At 44.2% G+C, this 15,614-nt stretch overlaps 1 protein-coding gene across 4 annotated transcripts in view; it reads left to right on the top strand.

Moving 5' to 3' along the window:
* Positions 1 to 15,614, top strand: part of FANCC (FA complementation group C) — a 1,396,321-nt gene that overhangs the window by 1,198,849 nt on the left and 181,858 nt on the right. For all 4 annotated transcript variants that reach the window (XM_086961183.1, XM_086961186.1, XM_086961184.1 and 1 more), the window contains one exon: positions 7,686 to 7,767. In XM_086961183.1, the coding sequence (XP_086817309.1) occupies positions 7,686 to 7,767 (82 nt within the window). The remainder of the gene's footprint in view (positions 1 to 7,685; positions 7,768 to 15,614) is intronic.

The raw sequence follows: 15,614 nt of genomic DNA on the forward strand, positions 1-15,614 counted from the left end.
AAAACCCAGCTTCTGATGTCCCTAGATGTGGAAAGTCTCTATACTAGCCTCCCTCATGACGAAACATTGGTGATTATTGAGGAGGTTCTTTTTTCCACACCATGGAAATACCAGACACCACGAGGATTGGTTCTAGAATGCATCTCTCTGGCTTTGCAAAAGAACTTTTTTCAGTATAAAACCACGATTTACCAACAATGCCACAGGACCAGCATGGGAAGCACTTTTGCTCCGAGCCTGGCTGGTCTCTACGTGCACCATCTTGAGACCAGCAAGATTCTCCATGACCAGAATCCATACAGGTCGAAAATAAAATGCTGGAGGAGGTACATCGATGACGTCCTGGTCATCTGGGAGGGTGATCGACAATCAGCTGAGAGTTTTCAGGAATGGTTGAATAACCAGAATGCCTTCCTGAAATTCATGAGCACCATTTCAAACGAAACATTGGTCTTTCTGGATCTAAACATTTATGCAGATGCAGGATTGCTAAAAACCACTACTCATTTTAAACCAACCTCTAGAAATTGCCTGTTGAGATATGACAGTTTTCACCCGAGACACCTACGGGAAAATCTGCCATATGGACAGTTTTTACGCCTAAGGCGCAACTGCACAGATGTGTCTGAATTTAAACAGCAGGCAAACGACCTCAAAGAAAAACTCAGACAACGAGAATACCCCAACAGAATTATCGACAAAGCAATGAAGAGGGCAAAAAACAATAACAGAGAAGCATTGCTCGAGGAACGAATCAAGGAACCCACAGAGAACAAACGACCAATCTGTGTAACAACATTCAACACCATGTCAAATGAAGTGTCCAAAATTGTAAATAAACATTGGAGAATACTAACATGTGGCAAGCTGGATCTGGAAAAACCTATGTTTGCGCATCGCAGGGGACGCAACCTCAGAGACATATTGGTACACACCACACCAAAACCAACCACAGTAGCCTTACAACCATCTATAGGCGTCCAGGGTCACTTCCCCTGCGGAAACTGCAGCAGCTGCCATTTGACAGAAAAAAGCACTAGACTCACCTTTCGCAATGGCACTACATGGGAGCAAAGGAGATTCTCGAACTGCAATTCCAAAAACGTAATCTACCTCATCAAGTGCCCATGTAACCTTGAGTATGTGGGAATGACCACAAGAGCCCTAAAAACGCGAATGAATGAACATAAAAGCAACGTGCGATGTAAAAAAAGCACAACCAAAATGGCAACGCATTTTCTGACTGCACAACACTGCGTCAATGACTTAAAATGGACAGTCATAGAGCAATTACCCTCGGATGCCGGCCTTTTCCAAAAGGAACAACGTTGGGTGTTCAGACTGGGTACCCATCTAAATGGGCTCAACGACGATGTACCCTGGAGTCAACTATCAGCATAATATACATTATGTAAACAGAGGACCGTTGATTTGCACTGTTCTGTCAGTTATACCAACCAATGCCCATTTATAATGATCGATCTGAACCAGCCAAGCAACATACCCATTGTAAACATCACTTGACCAAAACACATACTAAAGTGATGGATCCGGTATATATGAGTATATATCAATCTCATAACCAACTGGAATAGCCCATAGTTGTATATCCTTTTTTCACTTTTTTCACTCGTTTCATTATATCAATGTATCAGGTACAGAACTGACACGCGCGCACTGAAGACATTCAGTGAGACGCGCGTGTGTTCAATGCGCATGCGAAAGGAATAGACACACTGGTTCCCAATACGCGTGCGCACAAGAACGACAGAACAGCGGTGCGCATGCTCGGAAAAGACCTCATTTGGGTGTAGACGCTGATCCCGTGCCGGCGCGTTCAATTACATACGAACGCCCTGTATGGTCGGTAAGCGGATGCTCCGTACATGGACATGTAATCAATGGCGGAATACCCATATATGGATACATAATTGCTTCCGCCCAATTAGAATAACAGGGTATAAATAACCATGACCATAGCCTTACTCCACACCAGCGGAGCAGCGTGAGGGGTAAGGCGGCGATCAGAGCGTCCTGTCCTTGTGAGTATAATACTGAACAACTAGTACATAACGACCACCTGTACTCTCCTACATAAGTAAGTGAGATAGAATGAATGATTAAAGCTGCATCATTCTCTACTACAGATAGCCATTGGAGCAACACCCCGACGTTCCTATTTTGCTCATGAAGCCTACAAACAAGCTTCACAAGTATGAATACAACTTACAGTAAACCCTAGTATTTTATGTGTTTTATGTTGTATGTGTTGTGAGTCCCCTTTTTTAACAGGCTTACTAATAAGCAAATGGTAAGGTTCCAGGTGACTGCACCTGCTTGAACTACCCGCTACATGGGTAACCATTAGGTGTTATTTTTGTCTTTCTACAGGTCATTGTGCTTGTAGCAGACCGCTGTAGGCACACTCTAGCCTATACTTATAAAAATTCACTTTTCTGTAAATACACATTTTTTATAAACTAAGACGTGAGTAGGGAGTAAGCATGAGCGAATTTTGCGGATCTCGCGTTCGCGAATTTTGCGGATTTGCGGATTCGCAATCCGCAAAATCCGCGAATTCCCGGATTTTTTTTTTTTTGTGTTCGCCCGTGTTTCTGCCAGTTCGCGAGGGTTTTGTACACTTTCGCAAATTGCGAACTTACCTGTCGGGTCGCAAGTTTCGCGAACTTGTTGTTTCTACGTGTCCAGCCTGTTTGGGACACTCTTCTTCATCACTGCCACTCTCTGTCACCACTGCCACTCTCTGACTACTCATGCCACCCTCTGGCCCACCCATGCCACCCTCTGTTTCATCACCACACCCTCTGGTTGTCCAGTGTACATTATTTTCGGCAAAGCAAAGCACACCTTCCCTGCCTCAAGTGACCTGAATTAATTTGGGGCTGATTAATGTGTCACAGAATATTTTTTTAGCTGGCACCTGCTTCCTTAGTGCGCCCTGATTAGTGATCTTTTGCACTTGCTAAGTGCTTTCATTGTTGCAAAATTAGTTACAACACCTGCCCTGCCCCAACTGACAATAATGAATTAGGGGCTGATTAATGGATTTTAACTTCCAGCCTGGCTTCTGCTTGTCTCCCTTAGCTGTAATTCAGGACCTTTGTGGCATATGTGTAACTATTCTGAGGTTCAGAGCAGGGTCACATAATAGTTTCAACTGGCAACTGAACTCTGGAGGGGCCCCTCAGGAAGCACTACAGGAAATGGCTACTAATGATGAGCCTGAACTTTTGAACCTGGTAAGTAGTTACTTTCAGTTTTGCTAAAATCGTATTTCTGCAATTTTGCACTTATTCGCGGGGCGCGAACTCACGCGAACTCACGCGAACAGTGCGAGCAGTGCGAGCAAAATCCGCTGCTCGCGGATTTGCGGATTTTGCGGGAGATTCGCAAATCTCGCGGATTGCGGATTTCCCGAAAATCCGCAAAATCCGCGAGCGGAACGGATTTTCCGCCCATGCCTAGTAGGGAGGGGAGGTTGTGCCCCCGTCCTGAAGAAGGAGCTTGTCTCCGAAACATGTCGACAACAACGCACACCAGAGGTCCTGTTCATTAATACAACAGACTTGACCTCGTCCTGCACTTCTTTTAACAGTACCAGCCAGAGTTCAGAATAAAATTGTTTTTCTTTTTATACTCTAGTGCCAGGTACTTTTTAATTTTTTCACTACACATCCCCCCCACTCACTTAAAAACATACCCCACACACTGTACACCACACATAGTCAACACTATAAGTGCTCCCGCGTAGCCGTAGGTCGCAGCACGCCGCATCCCGATAGAGGGGTGCGAAGACCCCGATGATGAAGCATGACACCAAGGGGCCTTTTGGTGTGTGAGGGGTATTTTACAAAACACTGAGTGCTTCAACATTTATTGATCACTCTCTCCCCTTCACTTTTGAATGTTGGATTTCTTTTGTTTACTTAAGATCTGGCTGCGCGCACAACGTTATCCTATGGGAAAACGCTGCACGCGGCCAGGTCTGGTCTCCCTTTTGCGTTCTCAGACTGCTGAGACGCCGACTATAGTTCTGGCGAGAACGCGCTTTTCAAGCGCGTTATAGCCGAGACCTAAAAAGGGAATTATGTCTGATGCAAAAAATATCGCCCCATTTCTCTTCTTGACTCCTCAGTCAAGATTATGAGGCGAGTCATGCTTGTTAGATTAGAGGAATGGGCTGAGCAGGATGGCATTCTGGCTGACAGCCAATACGGATTTAGAAAGGGTCGGGGTACACTCGACCAGTGCATCAATCTTGATTTACTGATTGGGAAATATACTGAAGCGAAACCTGGCTCCCTGTACCTCTGCTTTGCAGACCTAAGCAGTGCATTCGATATGGTAGACAATTCTATTTTATGAACAACCTTGTTGAAGTTAGGAGCACCTGATGGCATAATTTTCTTTCTCGCAAGGCCGTACGAGAAAAAAAGCGTGCACTTTGGAACCAGAGGAGAATGCATCCCAGATTTCAGTCTTAAAAGCGGAATTAGGCAGGTCTGTGTTCTGGCCCCCCTCCTTTTTATATTATTTATTAATGGAATTGATGCCATTTAAAAAAAAGTTAATGCAGACGCTCCCCAGATTAATGGTGCCTCGGTGCCGGTGTTATTATACGCCAATGACGCTGTTTTACTTTCTAGAACCTCTATGGGATTACAGCGATTAATGGACAGTTTTTCTTCCTTTATCAAAGATAGAAAATTAGTAATTAATAAAGGGAAAACATACACAATGACCCGTGGGGCCAAAAGCAAACTTTTAAATGCTTTTTTTATTGACAATGAAAAGGTGCAGCAGGTTGACAAATTCTGTTACCTAGGTATTACCTTCTCTAAAGACAGGAAATGGACTAACAAATTTAATATTATTCGGAATAAAATGGCAAAGAATGCCCATGGTATCTATAGATTTGCTACGAAGGTTGGGGATCGCCGTACCAGGGATATGCTCAAGATTTATCAGGCTAGATGTGTCACCGTAGCATTGTATGGGGCCATAGTTGTGCCTATAATCTGCAGCTGGAGGAAAATTCATTCCTAAAAAAGCTCCTGTTTTTGCCAACCTTCGCTCCAACCGAATTGATCCATCGAGAATTAGCCACCAGTTATTTAATTGATCTGTTATCCCTTAGGCCACTGATGATCTGGCGGTCTATCTGGCTCAAGGATGAGAAGTCTTTCAACAGATCCATTATCGAGGATTGCTTATTATTGCATAAATATCTTGAGATACCCTGGGTTAAATATGTTGTTGCCTGCTTCTCAGACATATTTAACTTGAACATTTTACTTGACCCCGGTGCAGCATTGAGGATACCTAAAGCTGAAATGAAAAGTATATTTTTGTTATATACGGAAAGGAAGCGGGCATGTGCCACTGGATCAATGTCCACTGTCATGTTTTATAATCGATATAGTTCTGGGGAAGGTTTCCCGTTTTATTTAACCATGGTGACTAGGCATTCATATAAATTTGTGCTAACCAGACTTCGATTTGGTATGGCACATTATCTAGTGGCCCATCCAAACATTAAAAAACACCCGACTGGGCCATGTATGTGTGATGGCGTGTCTACTCAGAGCACTTTGCACTTTCTGCTGTTTTGTAAACTGTACACGAACTTTCGTATTACCTTCTTGAAACCTATGTTTGTTAAATATGGTGTACATACAGTTAAACATGCTATGACCTTAATTTTTAACCTGCAATCTGCAGACGTCTGTTTTTATACTGCAATGTTTTTAAACCGGTGCATCAACTCCAGGAAAAGTATGGGTTTTTAATGAATTTCTGACTGTTAATTGTAAAATTATTTTATGAATCGGGAAAAGTATGTGTGTTTTAATGAATTTTTTTGACCATTAATACTAATTGTACAACTTTTCTATGAACTGCTGAATTTTTTGTTGTTGTGCTTTTATAGTCATCTACATGTACCGAATAAAGCTTCATGAATTGAATTGAATTGAGTAGGGTGAAAAAATCAAATCACAATCCCAGTGCTTGAACAATGGCTAGACAAACCTTATATGCTCCCAACAGCTTATACTCGTAGATCTTTATAACATTGCTCAGCAGAAAGGAAGCAGCCCTCAAACGAATCTGTTAAAAGCAGTATTGTCACTTGCACGTGTCCAAAGCAATCCACCATTCCTGTAGCATGTACATGCTTATGAAGCAGGGGCTCACATCAAACTTCTGCATAAACATGAATTATTTATCTCTGCCTGTCAATGGTTCACAGGTATTCGTGGCATCCATCTTTGAAAACCTAAGACTTATAGAAGAAAAGATGGGGTGCAGTGGCATCTGGTTGCATAGTTTAAGATTCAGGTATGACTACTAGCTAGAGGCGCAACTAGAGTCAAATTTCGGGGGGGCTAAGAAAAAATTTCGGGGGCGGGGGGGCTGAAGCCCTTTGAGGCCAATGGGTGTTGCGCGCCTGCTACTAGCTCATTGCCGCCTTTTGTAAGAGGAGCCTTTTCCCAGCTTAGATTAGCTTAAAAATTCCTTTTGGTATAACACTGAAAAGTCTAAACCACCTCTCCGCACCTTATGGGGTGCCGAAAATGTTGAAATCTTATCACACCTCTCCAGAGAACCCACCTCTGGCTTCTGCCACATGCTAGGATTAAATTTGAAGTGCTTTGTTTGACCAACAAGTACTTCTCTGGGGTTATCCTTCGTAACTGATGCTATAAAATCACACCCTCTGACGCACCTAGGTCCATTCACCTCCACCAGTGTACTAACCTCCAGGTTTATGGTATGAAACAATAGATGTTCCATGGTCCAGAGGACCCATTACACGTCCTAGATTTCATTGTCTTCCTCTTATCCAGATGATTGGTCAGCATCCGTATTTCAACTGTGGATAGTTTAGTTAATGAAGAGCACACTATAAGTTCCATCACATAAATTGTCTACATAAACACGAGGAGCACTTATTATGACGGTGTATTTCCTTGTTAGGGAAGTGGATATACATCTTGTCACATTATTTTATAGCAGTGGTTCTTAAGCTGTGGTCCTGGAACCCAGGGTATCCGCAAGGCCTACTCAGTGGGTCCGTAACCCCTTAGAAAATTACACAATATTAACAGTTTATTAAAGTAAGTATCAATAAAGAAGCAAAATGTAAAATAACAATTTTTAAAACGTTTTGTAAATGTGAAGGGATTGAAAATTGGAGGCTAAACTTGTTAGTATCCTCAGATTGATTTGTAGGAGCAAAGCAAGTGCATTAAACAGAATACAGTATGGCCGATGAAGTGCCTCAATATAATTTAGAAAAGCTCCATCATTCCCATTAAAATTAAAGTTTTTAATTTTTCAATATTTGTTTGTGAATTAAATAAAATATTTCATAGTTTGTGTATTTGTTTGATGAATGCTTGTTTCTGTATTTTTTTGTGTATTGCTTTGCGGTTCAAATCATCTAAAATGCTTAGGCTGGAAACTCCGGCTTCCAGAAGTGACTCAGTGGGTGCCCCAGTATTACAATAATGATTAACTGGGGGTAACCGGGTTCCAGTAAGGATTATGTGGGGATCCACAGAAGTCCAAAGGTTAAGTACCACTGTCTTATATGATTGATTTATGTTTCAGTGACTTAATTTTTGTGTGGACCTTTTTAATCCGTTTTGATTTTCTTCCAGATTTACCATCTGCCATTTGGTACCAACACCTAAAGTGCATTACTGACATGCTGAAGATGGAAGTTGAAAATACTGGTACCAAGTAAGCAGTTTCTACCAGGAAATTAATGATTCATAATAGGTTTCCTTCTTAACATTATTTATTTAGAGTGTTGGTGATATAGGTGTGTGTGTGTGTGTGTTTTGTACTTTGAAAGTGATCTACATTGGTGCTGCGCTTATACATATCCCTCTCTTGAAAGGAATGTGAATAAAAGCATCACAAAAAGGAACACTGATATATCTTAATATTCATGTACTGCGTAAAGAAAAACAGCCCAATAAAAAGAAAATACTCACAAAGCTGTTTCCAAACCATTTCAAGCTCCACATACAAAGTCATGTATCCAGTTGTTTATTGAACTTTAGAGAATTTGGGGATGCGCCTCGAGGAGTAGCTCATTTTATTTCCCAGAGAAAAGGCGCTAATTGTAGTGCCAATGTAGCTTAAAAGTAGTATGAGGGGAGAGATCCAGCTGTGCACATCTTTTAGAGCTCTGGCACTGCCTTCACTTCACACCTAGCTGCCCCAGGGACAATGTCTCGCTACTGCTTAAGAAAAGAATAAAATAGATTCTCCAGTATTAGGGGTGTCTTTCATAGATTCACATGCCTGAATCATTCCCCGTCGTCGGAGTGGGAGCCCACGGTACATAAAAAAAGCAGTAAAATATACCCTTTGTACATAACAAATAACAATATACCCAACCAGGAAGTAAAGTAGCCCCAGCTACAGTAAATAAAACTTCCACATTAGAACCTATCCAGGTCATTATGTATGGACCAAACTGCAGCCAATCAGGCCACAGCTCCCACCAGAATACTCTCCCCAGAGACCCAGGCTCTCAGATTTTTTACCGCACGTCTTGTGATAGGGAGTCCCTCTGAGCTCTGCTCATTCTTTCTCTACTTGTCAAGTTTCTTTCTTCTACAATGTCTACTTCAAAGTCCCTGTTCAGGACCTGTGACTCTTGTGGAAAAGCGAGGCTGTTTAAGGAAGATCCACACACTCGCTGCATCTACTGTTTGTACCCTGACCATCAGGCTAAGGAGTGTAAGATCTGTCGCAAATTTCCTCCTAAGACCCTCAGGGATAGAGAGGGTCGCCTGCTGCTGTGGCTTCAGCGGATAAAGGATAAAGATGCGCCACTTTCTGAGGTAGGAAGTTTTGCCTCAGAGTCTTCTAAAGGGTCAAAGAAGAGGAGGGCTGAGAGTGCTGTGCCTACTCCTAAGGCTAAGGTGGCGAAGCACCAGATCGCTTCAGAGGCTGGTGAGCCTTCGACTTCTAAAAGTCAAAAATCCTCAGAGAAGTCTGTGAAGCTTCCAAGCTTAAAAAGAACAGAGTCTTTAGTGTCTCCTGTGAGACCTGTGACTAAGGCACCAACAGCTCTGCCGAATTCCAGTCAGGCGGCCTCTGCTATGACTTCTACTTTGACTTTCTCCTCACCAAAATCCACTATGGTGATGTCCTCAGCCTCCTCTCCAACTTATGTTCATGTTCAAATTCGTCCCATCTCGTCGACGAAGATTGTCACACCTCTCGTCGATGATCAGACGTTGACGAAAATGAAACAATCGTCGAAGAAACCCTCGTCGTCGTCGACGGCTGTTCCGTCGACGAAGAAGACCTTGCCGACGTCGACGCCATCGTCGACGAAGATACCGTCGACGGACCCTTCGACGACGAAAAAGACCCCGTCGACGGACGCGTCGACGAGAGCGTCGTCGACGAAGGTGAAGATTGTCTCGTCGACGGCACCGTCGACGATGAAGACTGCTCCGTCGACGGTTCCCTCGTCGACGACGAAATCCACCACGTCGACGAAAATAACACCGCCTCTGAAGTCGAAGGAGCCGTTATCTTCAACGTCGAAGGCGACGACACAAAGCTCGGATTTACCACAATTACAAGACAATCCACCCACACCAAAGTTGTCGTCTTGTACAGACCTGCAAGTATGGTCAGCAAGAAGCACTGCCATACCTCTACCATCTCCAGCCACAACTGCAGCTTTGTTGCAGAAAAGGTCATCTCAATCCACGCCATTATCGCCACTCCAAATGCCTGACAGGCTCTTAGATTCTGAGGAAGAATCTGGTGATGACATGTTCCAAGCGGCTGAAAGTCCTTCTGACTTACTGATACAGGTTAAAGATCAGGAGGAAGAAGAACTGCAAATTCAGGCACCTACATTGGTGAACACACCAGCGCCAGGGATGCAGATGCCAATGGCACTTTTTGAAAATTTGCAATATATGCTAAGCGATTATTATCGCCGCTTCCCACCTTCGGAGTCGGGCGATTCTCATATTACCTCCCCACAGCCTCAAGTGAGTCAAAATGCAAGGGCTGGTATGTCGGAAGAGACACAGCATACCCGGCCTACCACACCTCTCTCCCACCACCAACAGGAGGATGACAATTCTGATGAGGACACCCATGAGGAAGGGGAATTGAATAAATCGGACTCGTCGGAGTATGAAGATTATCAGGCAGATACGCCATCCCCAGATGAACAACCGAAGGCTGAGTCACCACCGGTGGATATAGCGAACTTCCATAGGATTATGGACAAGGCTACTAAAAGATTTCTTATTTCAATGGAGGCTAAACAAGATGAATGTTTTCTGTACGATTTTAAGACTTTATCTCAGAAACAAAGTTGGTCTATTCCCATTATAGACTTTATCTGGAAGGAAGGGCTTAAGATCATGGCCACGCCAAACTCTTCTCCTGCGGTATTGCCGCGAGTAGACAAAAAATATAGGGCGCCCGCCTCTTCACTTGCTTGTCTCATCGGTCAGGCGAAAACGGACTCAGTTATTGCGCAGGCAGCTCAAAAGAGGGCTAGGAACCCTTCAACTCAGATCTCGATTCCTACGGACAGGGACGGAAGACGCCTCAATACCATTGGTAAAAAGGTATCTACTATTGCGGCCACCACAGTTAGAGCTGCAAATTCGTTAGCAATTCTCGGTAGATATGACAGACAAATGTGGTCTGACATATCGCCATACATCCAGAAACTGCCTGAGCCAGACCGCTCTGAGGCCACCAAAATTTTGCAAGAAGGTGAATGTGCTTCGTCTGAAATTATCGACGTGGCGGCCACAGGATTCAGACAATTGACAGGAGCTGCAGTGCTTAGAAGAGAGGGATGGTTAAAATCTACGTCCTTTAGACAAGAAGTACAAGCCAAGGTTTTAAATATGGCTTATGACGGCGAGTTCCTTTTTGGCACACATGTGGACGACGCCTTACAATCCATTAAAAAGGATACGGAAACCGCACGATCATTAGGTACTCTGCAGTACCGTAAATCTTCCTTTCGTGGTGCAAAAGGAAGGGGTAACTTCTCCAGTAGAGGAGGATATTACCAGCAACGCCCATATTCTAACAACCAAAGCAACCAAAGGTACCAGCCTTACAAGCAACAACCTTATGGCCAAAGACGGAGTAATTATACACTGTCCCGAGGTTAAACTACCTATCGGGGCAGAGACAACGCCAACAAGAAGTGAGAAAAGCGTCCTGCCGCCACTTTGCCTCAGCCAGAAACAAATTGGAGGAAGAATATCCCTGCATTACTCTCAATGGTCCAATATTACAACAGACAGATGGGTCTTGGATGTAATCTCAAAAGGTCACATATTGGAATTTGTGAAGACCCCTCCAAATTCGCCCCCAAAAGGACCGCCCCCAGCACATCTCAGGGAGCTATTCGTCCAAATCAATGCAATGATTCGGAAAGGGGCAATCGAGAAAGTACCTCAACATCAGAGAGGAAAAGGATTTTACTCTCGTTTTTTCTTGATACGCAAGAAATCGGGGGAATGGCGCCCCATCCTCGATTTGCGTGCCCTCAACAAATATATCAAGAAGTTGACGTTCAGAATGTTGTCACTCCAAGAGATCCTCCAGTTTCTGACGGAAGGCGACCACATGGCAACACTGGACCTTCAGGATGCTTACTTCCACGTACCCATCTTACCCAGGCACAGGAAGTTCCTAAGGTTCAGAGTGGCTGGCAGGGACTTCCAATTCAAGGTCCTTCCATTCGGGCTACGTTCAGCCCCGAGGGTATTCACAAAGGTGTTGGCACCGGTGGCGGCCCACTTACGGTTGCAGGGTGTCCAGATTTACCCATATCTGGACGACTGCCTTATCAAGGCCAATTCCTATGCCACCGCAAGCAATCATATCCAGACATGCCTTTGCCTGTTTCAAAATTTAGGTTTCTCAATAAACTTCAAAAAATCGGACCTGATACCATCTCAGAGGACGTCTTTCCTGGGAGCGACTCTGGATTCCAAACACGCTCAAGTCTTCATTTCAAGCGAAAGACAAGCAAAGATCCAGGAAATGGCGATTGCACTCCTCAGAAAAAAGTGCGTTTCAGTTCGAAGATTCAAGTCTTTCCTAGGGATGTTATCATCGTGCATCCTCCTATCCCCAAACTGTCGTCTGAGGATGAGACCACTACAAGAGGAACTCAGCCACCAATGGGTGCAAATATCCGGTTCCTTTGAAGATGTCATCGTCTTAACACCTCGGATGAAAAATGCAATCCTGTGGTGGACTCAAGAACGCAACCTGCAAGTAGGCTGCGCCTTTCTCGCAGAAGTCCCCAGTTTCATCGTAACCACGGATGCCTCGCTGGAAGGTTGGGGCGCTCACCTTCAAGGGATGACAATCAGTGGCAAATGGAACACACAGCAAAGGACATGGCACATCAATTTATTGGAGTTGAGGGCCATTTTCCTTGCCCTCAAATCTTTTCAAGCGACTCTGTCAAACTCGTCCGTGTTGATCCGAACAGACAACACGACGAGCATGCATTACCTGAACAAACAGGGGGGCACAAGATCAGCCCGGTTGTCTCAGCAAGCTCAGGAAATCTGGAATTGGGCCCTGGCACACAACATCATCTTGGCAGCAGTACATGTCCCAGGAGTAGCCAATGTACTAGCAGATTCCCTAAGCAGATCCAAATGCAGCACTCACGAGTGGGAGCTGCATCAGCCAGCACTGGATCGAATTTTCCAGAGATGGGGTCGCCCCGATCTAGATCTGTTCGCGACCTACCACAACAAGAAATGTGTCCATTTCGCGAGCTGGATTCCCCACAGGGAATCTTGCGGGGACGCTCTCTCAATGAACTGGGAACGACTCTTTGTCTACGCCTTCCCTCCGATTCCTTTAATTCCCAAGGTCATCAAGAAAATGAGGAGACAACCGTGTCGTATGATTCTAATCGCTCCATGGTGGCCCCGGCAATATTGGTTCACACAGCTTCTTCTCCTCTCAGAGTGCGAACCAGTTCAGCTGCCTCAAATTCCGGATCTTCTGACAATTCAGGACGGCAAAATAAATCATCCAGACCCTCATTCTCTAAAATTATCAGCTTGGCTCCTCAACACCATGAGTTTGCACACTTGAACATTCCACAGGACTGTCAAGAAGTCCTGAACAATGCTAGAGCACCCTCTACGAACAGAACTTACAGGCTTAAATGGAAGCGTTTTTGTGCTTGGTGCAAAACTATGGATTTACATCCTATGCATGCTGAACCAGACAAGATTTTACCCTTCTTTTTACATCTGGCTAAATCAGGCTTGGCACACTCAACACTTAAAGTGTTTCTAGCGGCTATATCCAGATACCGCCAAGACGGTACGAATTCACTATACTCCTCAAGAATAATCCAGCAATTCTTTAAAGGTTTATTTCGCATGTTTCCACCAGTACGTCGGCCACCTCCATCCTGGCACTTGAATATTGTATTAGCTCAACTCATGCGCCATCCTTTTGAGCCGATTCATAAAGTTGATCTGAAATTCATCACCTGGAAAGTTGCATTACTACTGGCATTAACATCAGCCAGAAGGGTCAGTGACATGCAGGCGTTTACATCTAAACCACCTTTCTTGCAATTCACGAATGATTCGGTGATACTGCGCACCAACCCGAAGTACATGCCCAAAGTACCATCGGATTTCCATCTGAATGAGCCAGTCATACTTAAAACGTTTTTTCCAAATCCGCAGACACCAGCTGAACGAACTCTACACTCGCTAGATATCAAACGATGTCTTAAGTTCTATCTTTCCAGAACAGCTGCCATCAGGAAGACGGATCAGCTATTTGTTGCGCATGGCAAACCAAGACAAGGCTGTGCAGTGACAAAACAAACTATCGCTAGGTGGGTCTCTTCAGCGATAGGGCTCTGCCATCAACAGGCAGGTAAACCCTTACAGACCTTACCCAGAGCACATTCTACGAGAGCAGTCTCTTCTTCGACTGCTTTGTTTGCTGGTGTGCCTCTCCTGCAAATCTGCAGAGCTGCAACTTGGTCCAGCAGGCACACATTCACGAGGCATTACTGTCTGGATTCTTCGAGCGATACCGATGCCTCGGTGGGAAGAGCAGTCCTGCGTAATCTTTTCCAATAAGGTGAGCCTCTGCTATTTCTTTCCCACCTCCTCTTGCTCTTTTGACGCCTATTGTGTTATTGCTTTTCATTATGTTCTTGCATTACTGCTATGTGCCTTAGCGTCCAAGAGCTATGTATGATACTATGGCTATTACTGCTCACTACTCTGATTCAGGCATGTGAATCTATGAAAGACACCCCTAATACTGGAGAAGAACAATAGTTACTTACCTGTAATCTGTGGTTCTCCAGTATTGGTGTCTTTCATAGATTCACATGCACCCACCCACCTCCCCTCAGAGTCTCACTCAGGCTGTTTTATCTATACTTTACTCCGGTACACTCCGGTGCTACAAAATCTGAGAGCCTGGGTCTCTGGGGAGAGTATTCTGGTGGGAGCTGTGGCCTGATTGGCTGCAGTTTGGTCCATACATAATGACCTGGATAGGTTCTAATGTGGAAGTTTTATTTACTGTAGCTGGGGCTACTTTACTTCCTGGTTGGGTATATTGTTATTTGTTATGTACAAAGGGTATATTTTACTGCTTTTTTTATGTAACGTGGGCTCCCACTCCGACGACGGGGAATGATTCAGGCATGTGAATCTATGAAAGACACCAATACTGGAGAACCACAGATTACAGGTAAGTAACTATTGTTCATATATTTAATTAACGTGATACAGGTGTCACCTGGACGTTCTTGAGTAAATACGAGTTCTCCTAGGTACTACTGGTAGGTAGGAGGAAAATGCTACGCTGCGGCTCAGGTAGGTAGAGTACCGCTCTAACCGTCGGTACTCCAAGCTTCCCTCTGTGCCGACTTGGGGAGTCAGCAGTTGTGAGACATGGTCCTGATGAAAGCAGCGGACACCATTATGGGTCCATTGACTGCAGAAACATGTTGACCTTATGATATATATAGTAGCTATTTGTTAAACCTACTATACTCCCGCACTGGTTTTTAAACATTGGAAACATGTGAGGTACCTAATAAATAATTTTTCCTCCCGGTTCTCCAATTTTAGAGTTCACATTTAGTCACACACTATTCTTTATGCACTGCTTTGTAGTTATCAGTACATGGTCACCTTCCTGAAAACATTCCACACACTGGGGCACCCACTTTATACTCTATAAGTGGCTGCGAGAATACTCTCCTTGGTGTGAGGAGGCCCAAATGATGACAAGGGTGGTACCGGACGATAACTGATGGGTACTTTCAAAACATGGAAGAATCTTGCTGTGCTTAAATCAAATTTTTTTCAGTTTCACAACCACATCTAGAAGTGAGTTACACATCAGACATTGTTTCATGGATCATTTTGTTTAGACCCACAGTTGATCTCTGTGTATAGTCATAATCTAGTGAATAGTCTCGCCCATGTGCGGGGCCCCCGAAGCAATCAAAAATAATCTCTTAAACTGTCTTCTTTGCAGTCCTGCATAGACACATA

Source organism: Lissotriton vulgaris, chromosome 3_1 (assembly GCF_964263255.1).
Source record: "Lissotriton vulgaris chromosome 3_1, aLisVul1.2, whole genome shotgun sequence".
Classification (NCBI taxonomy): domain Eukaryota; kingdom Metazoa; phylum Chordata; class Amphibia; order Caudata; family Salamandridae; genus Lissotriton; species Lissotriton vulgaris.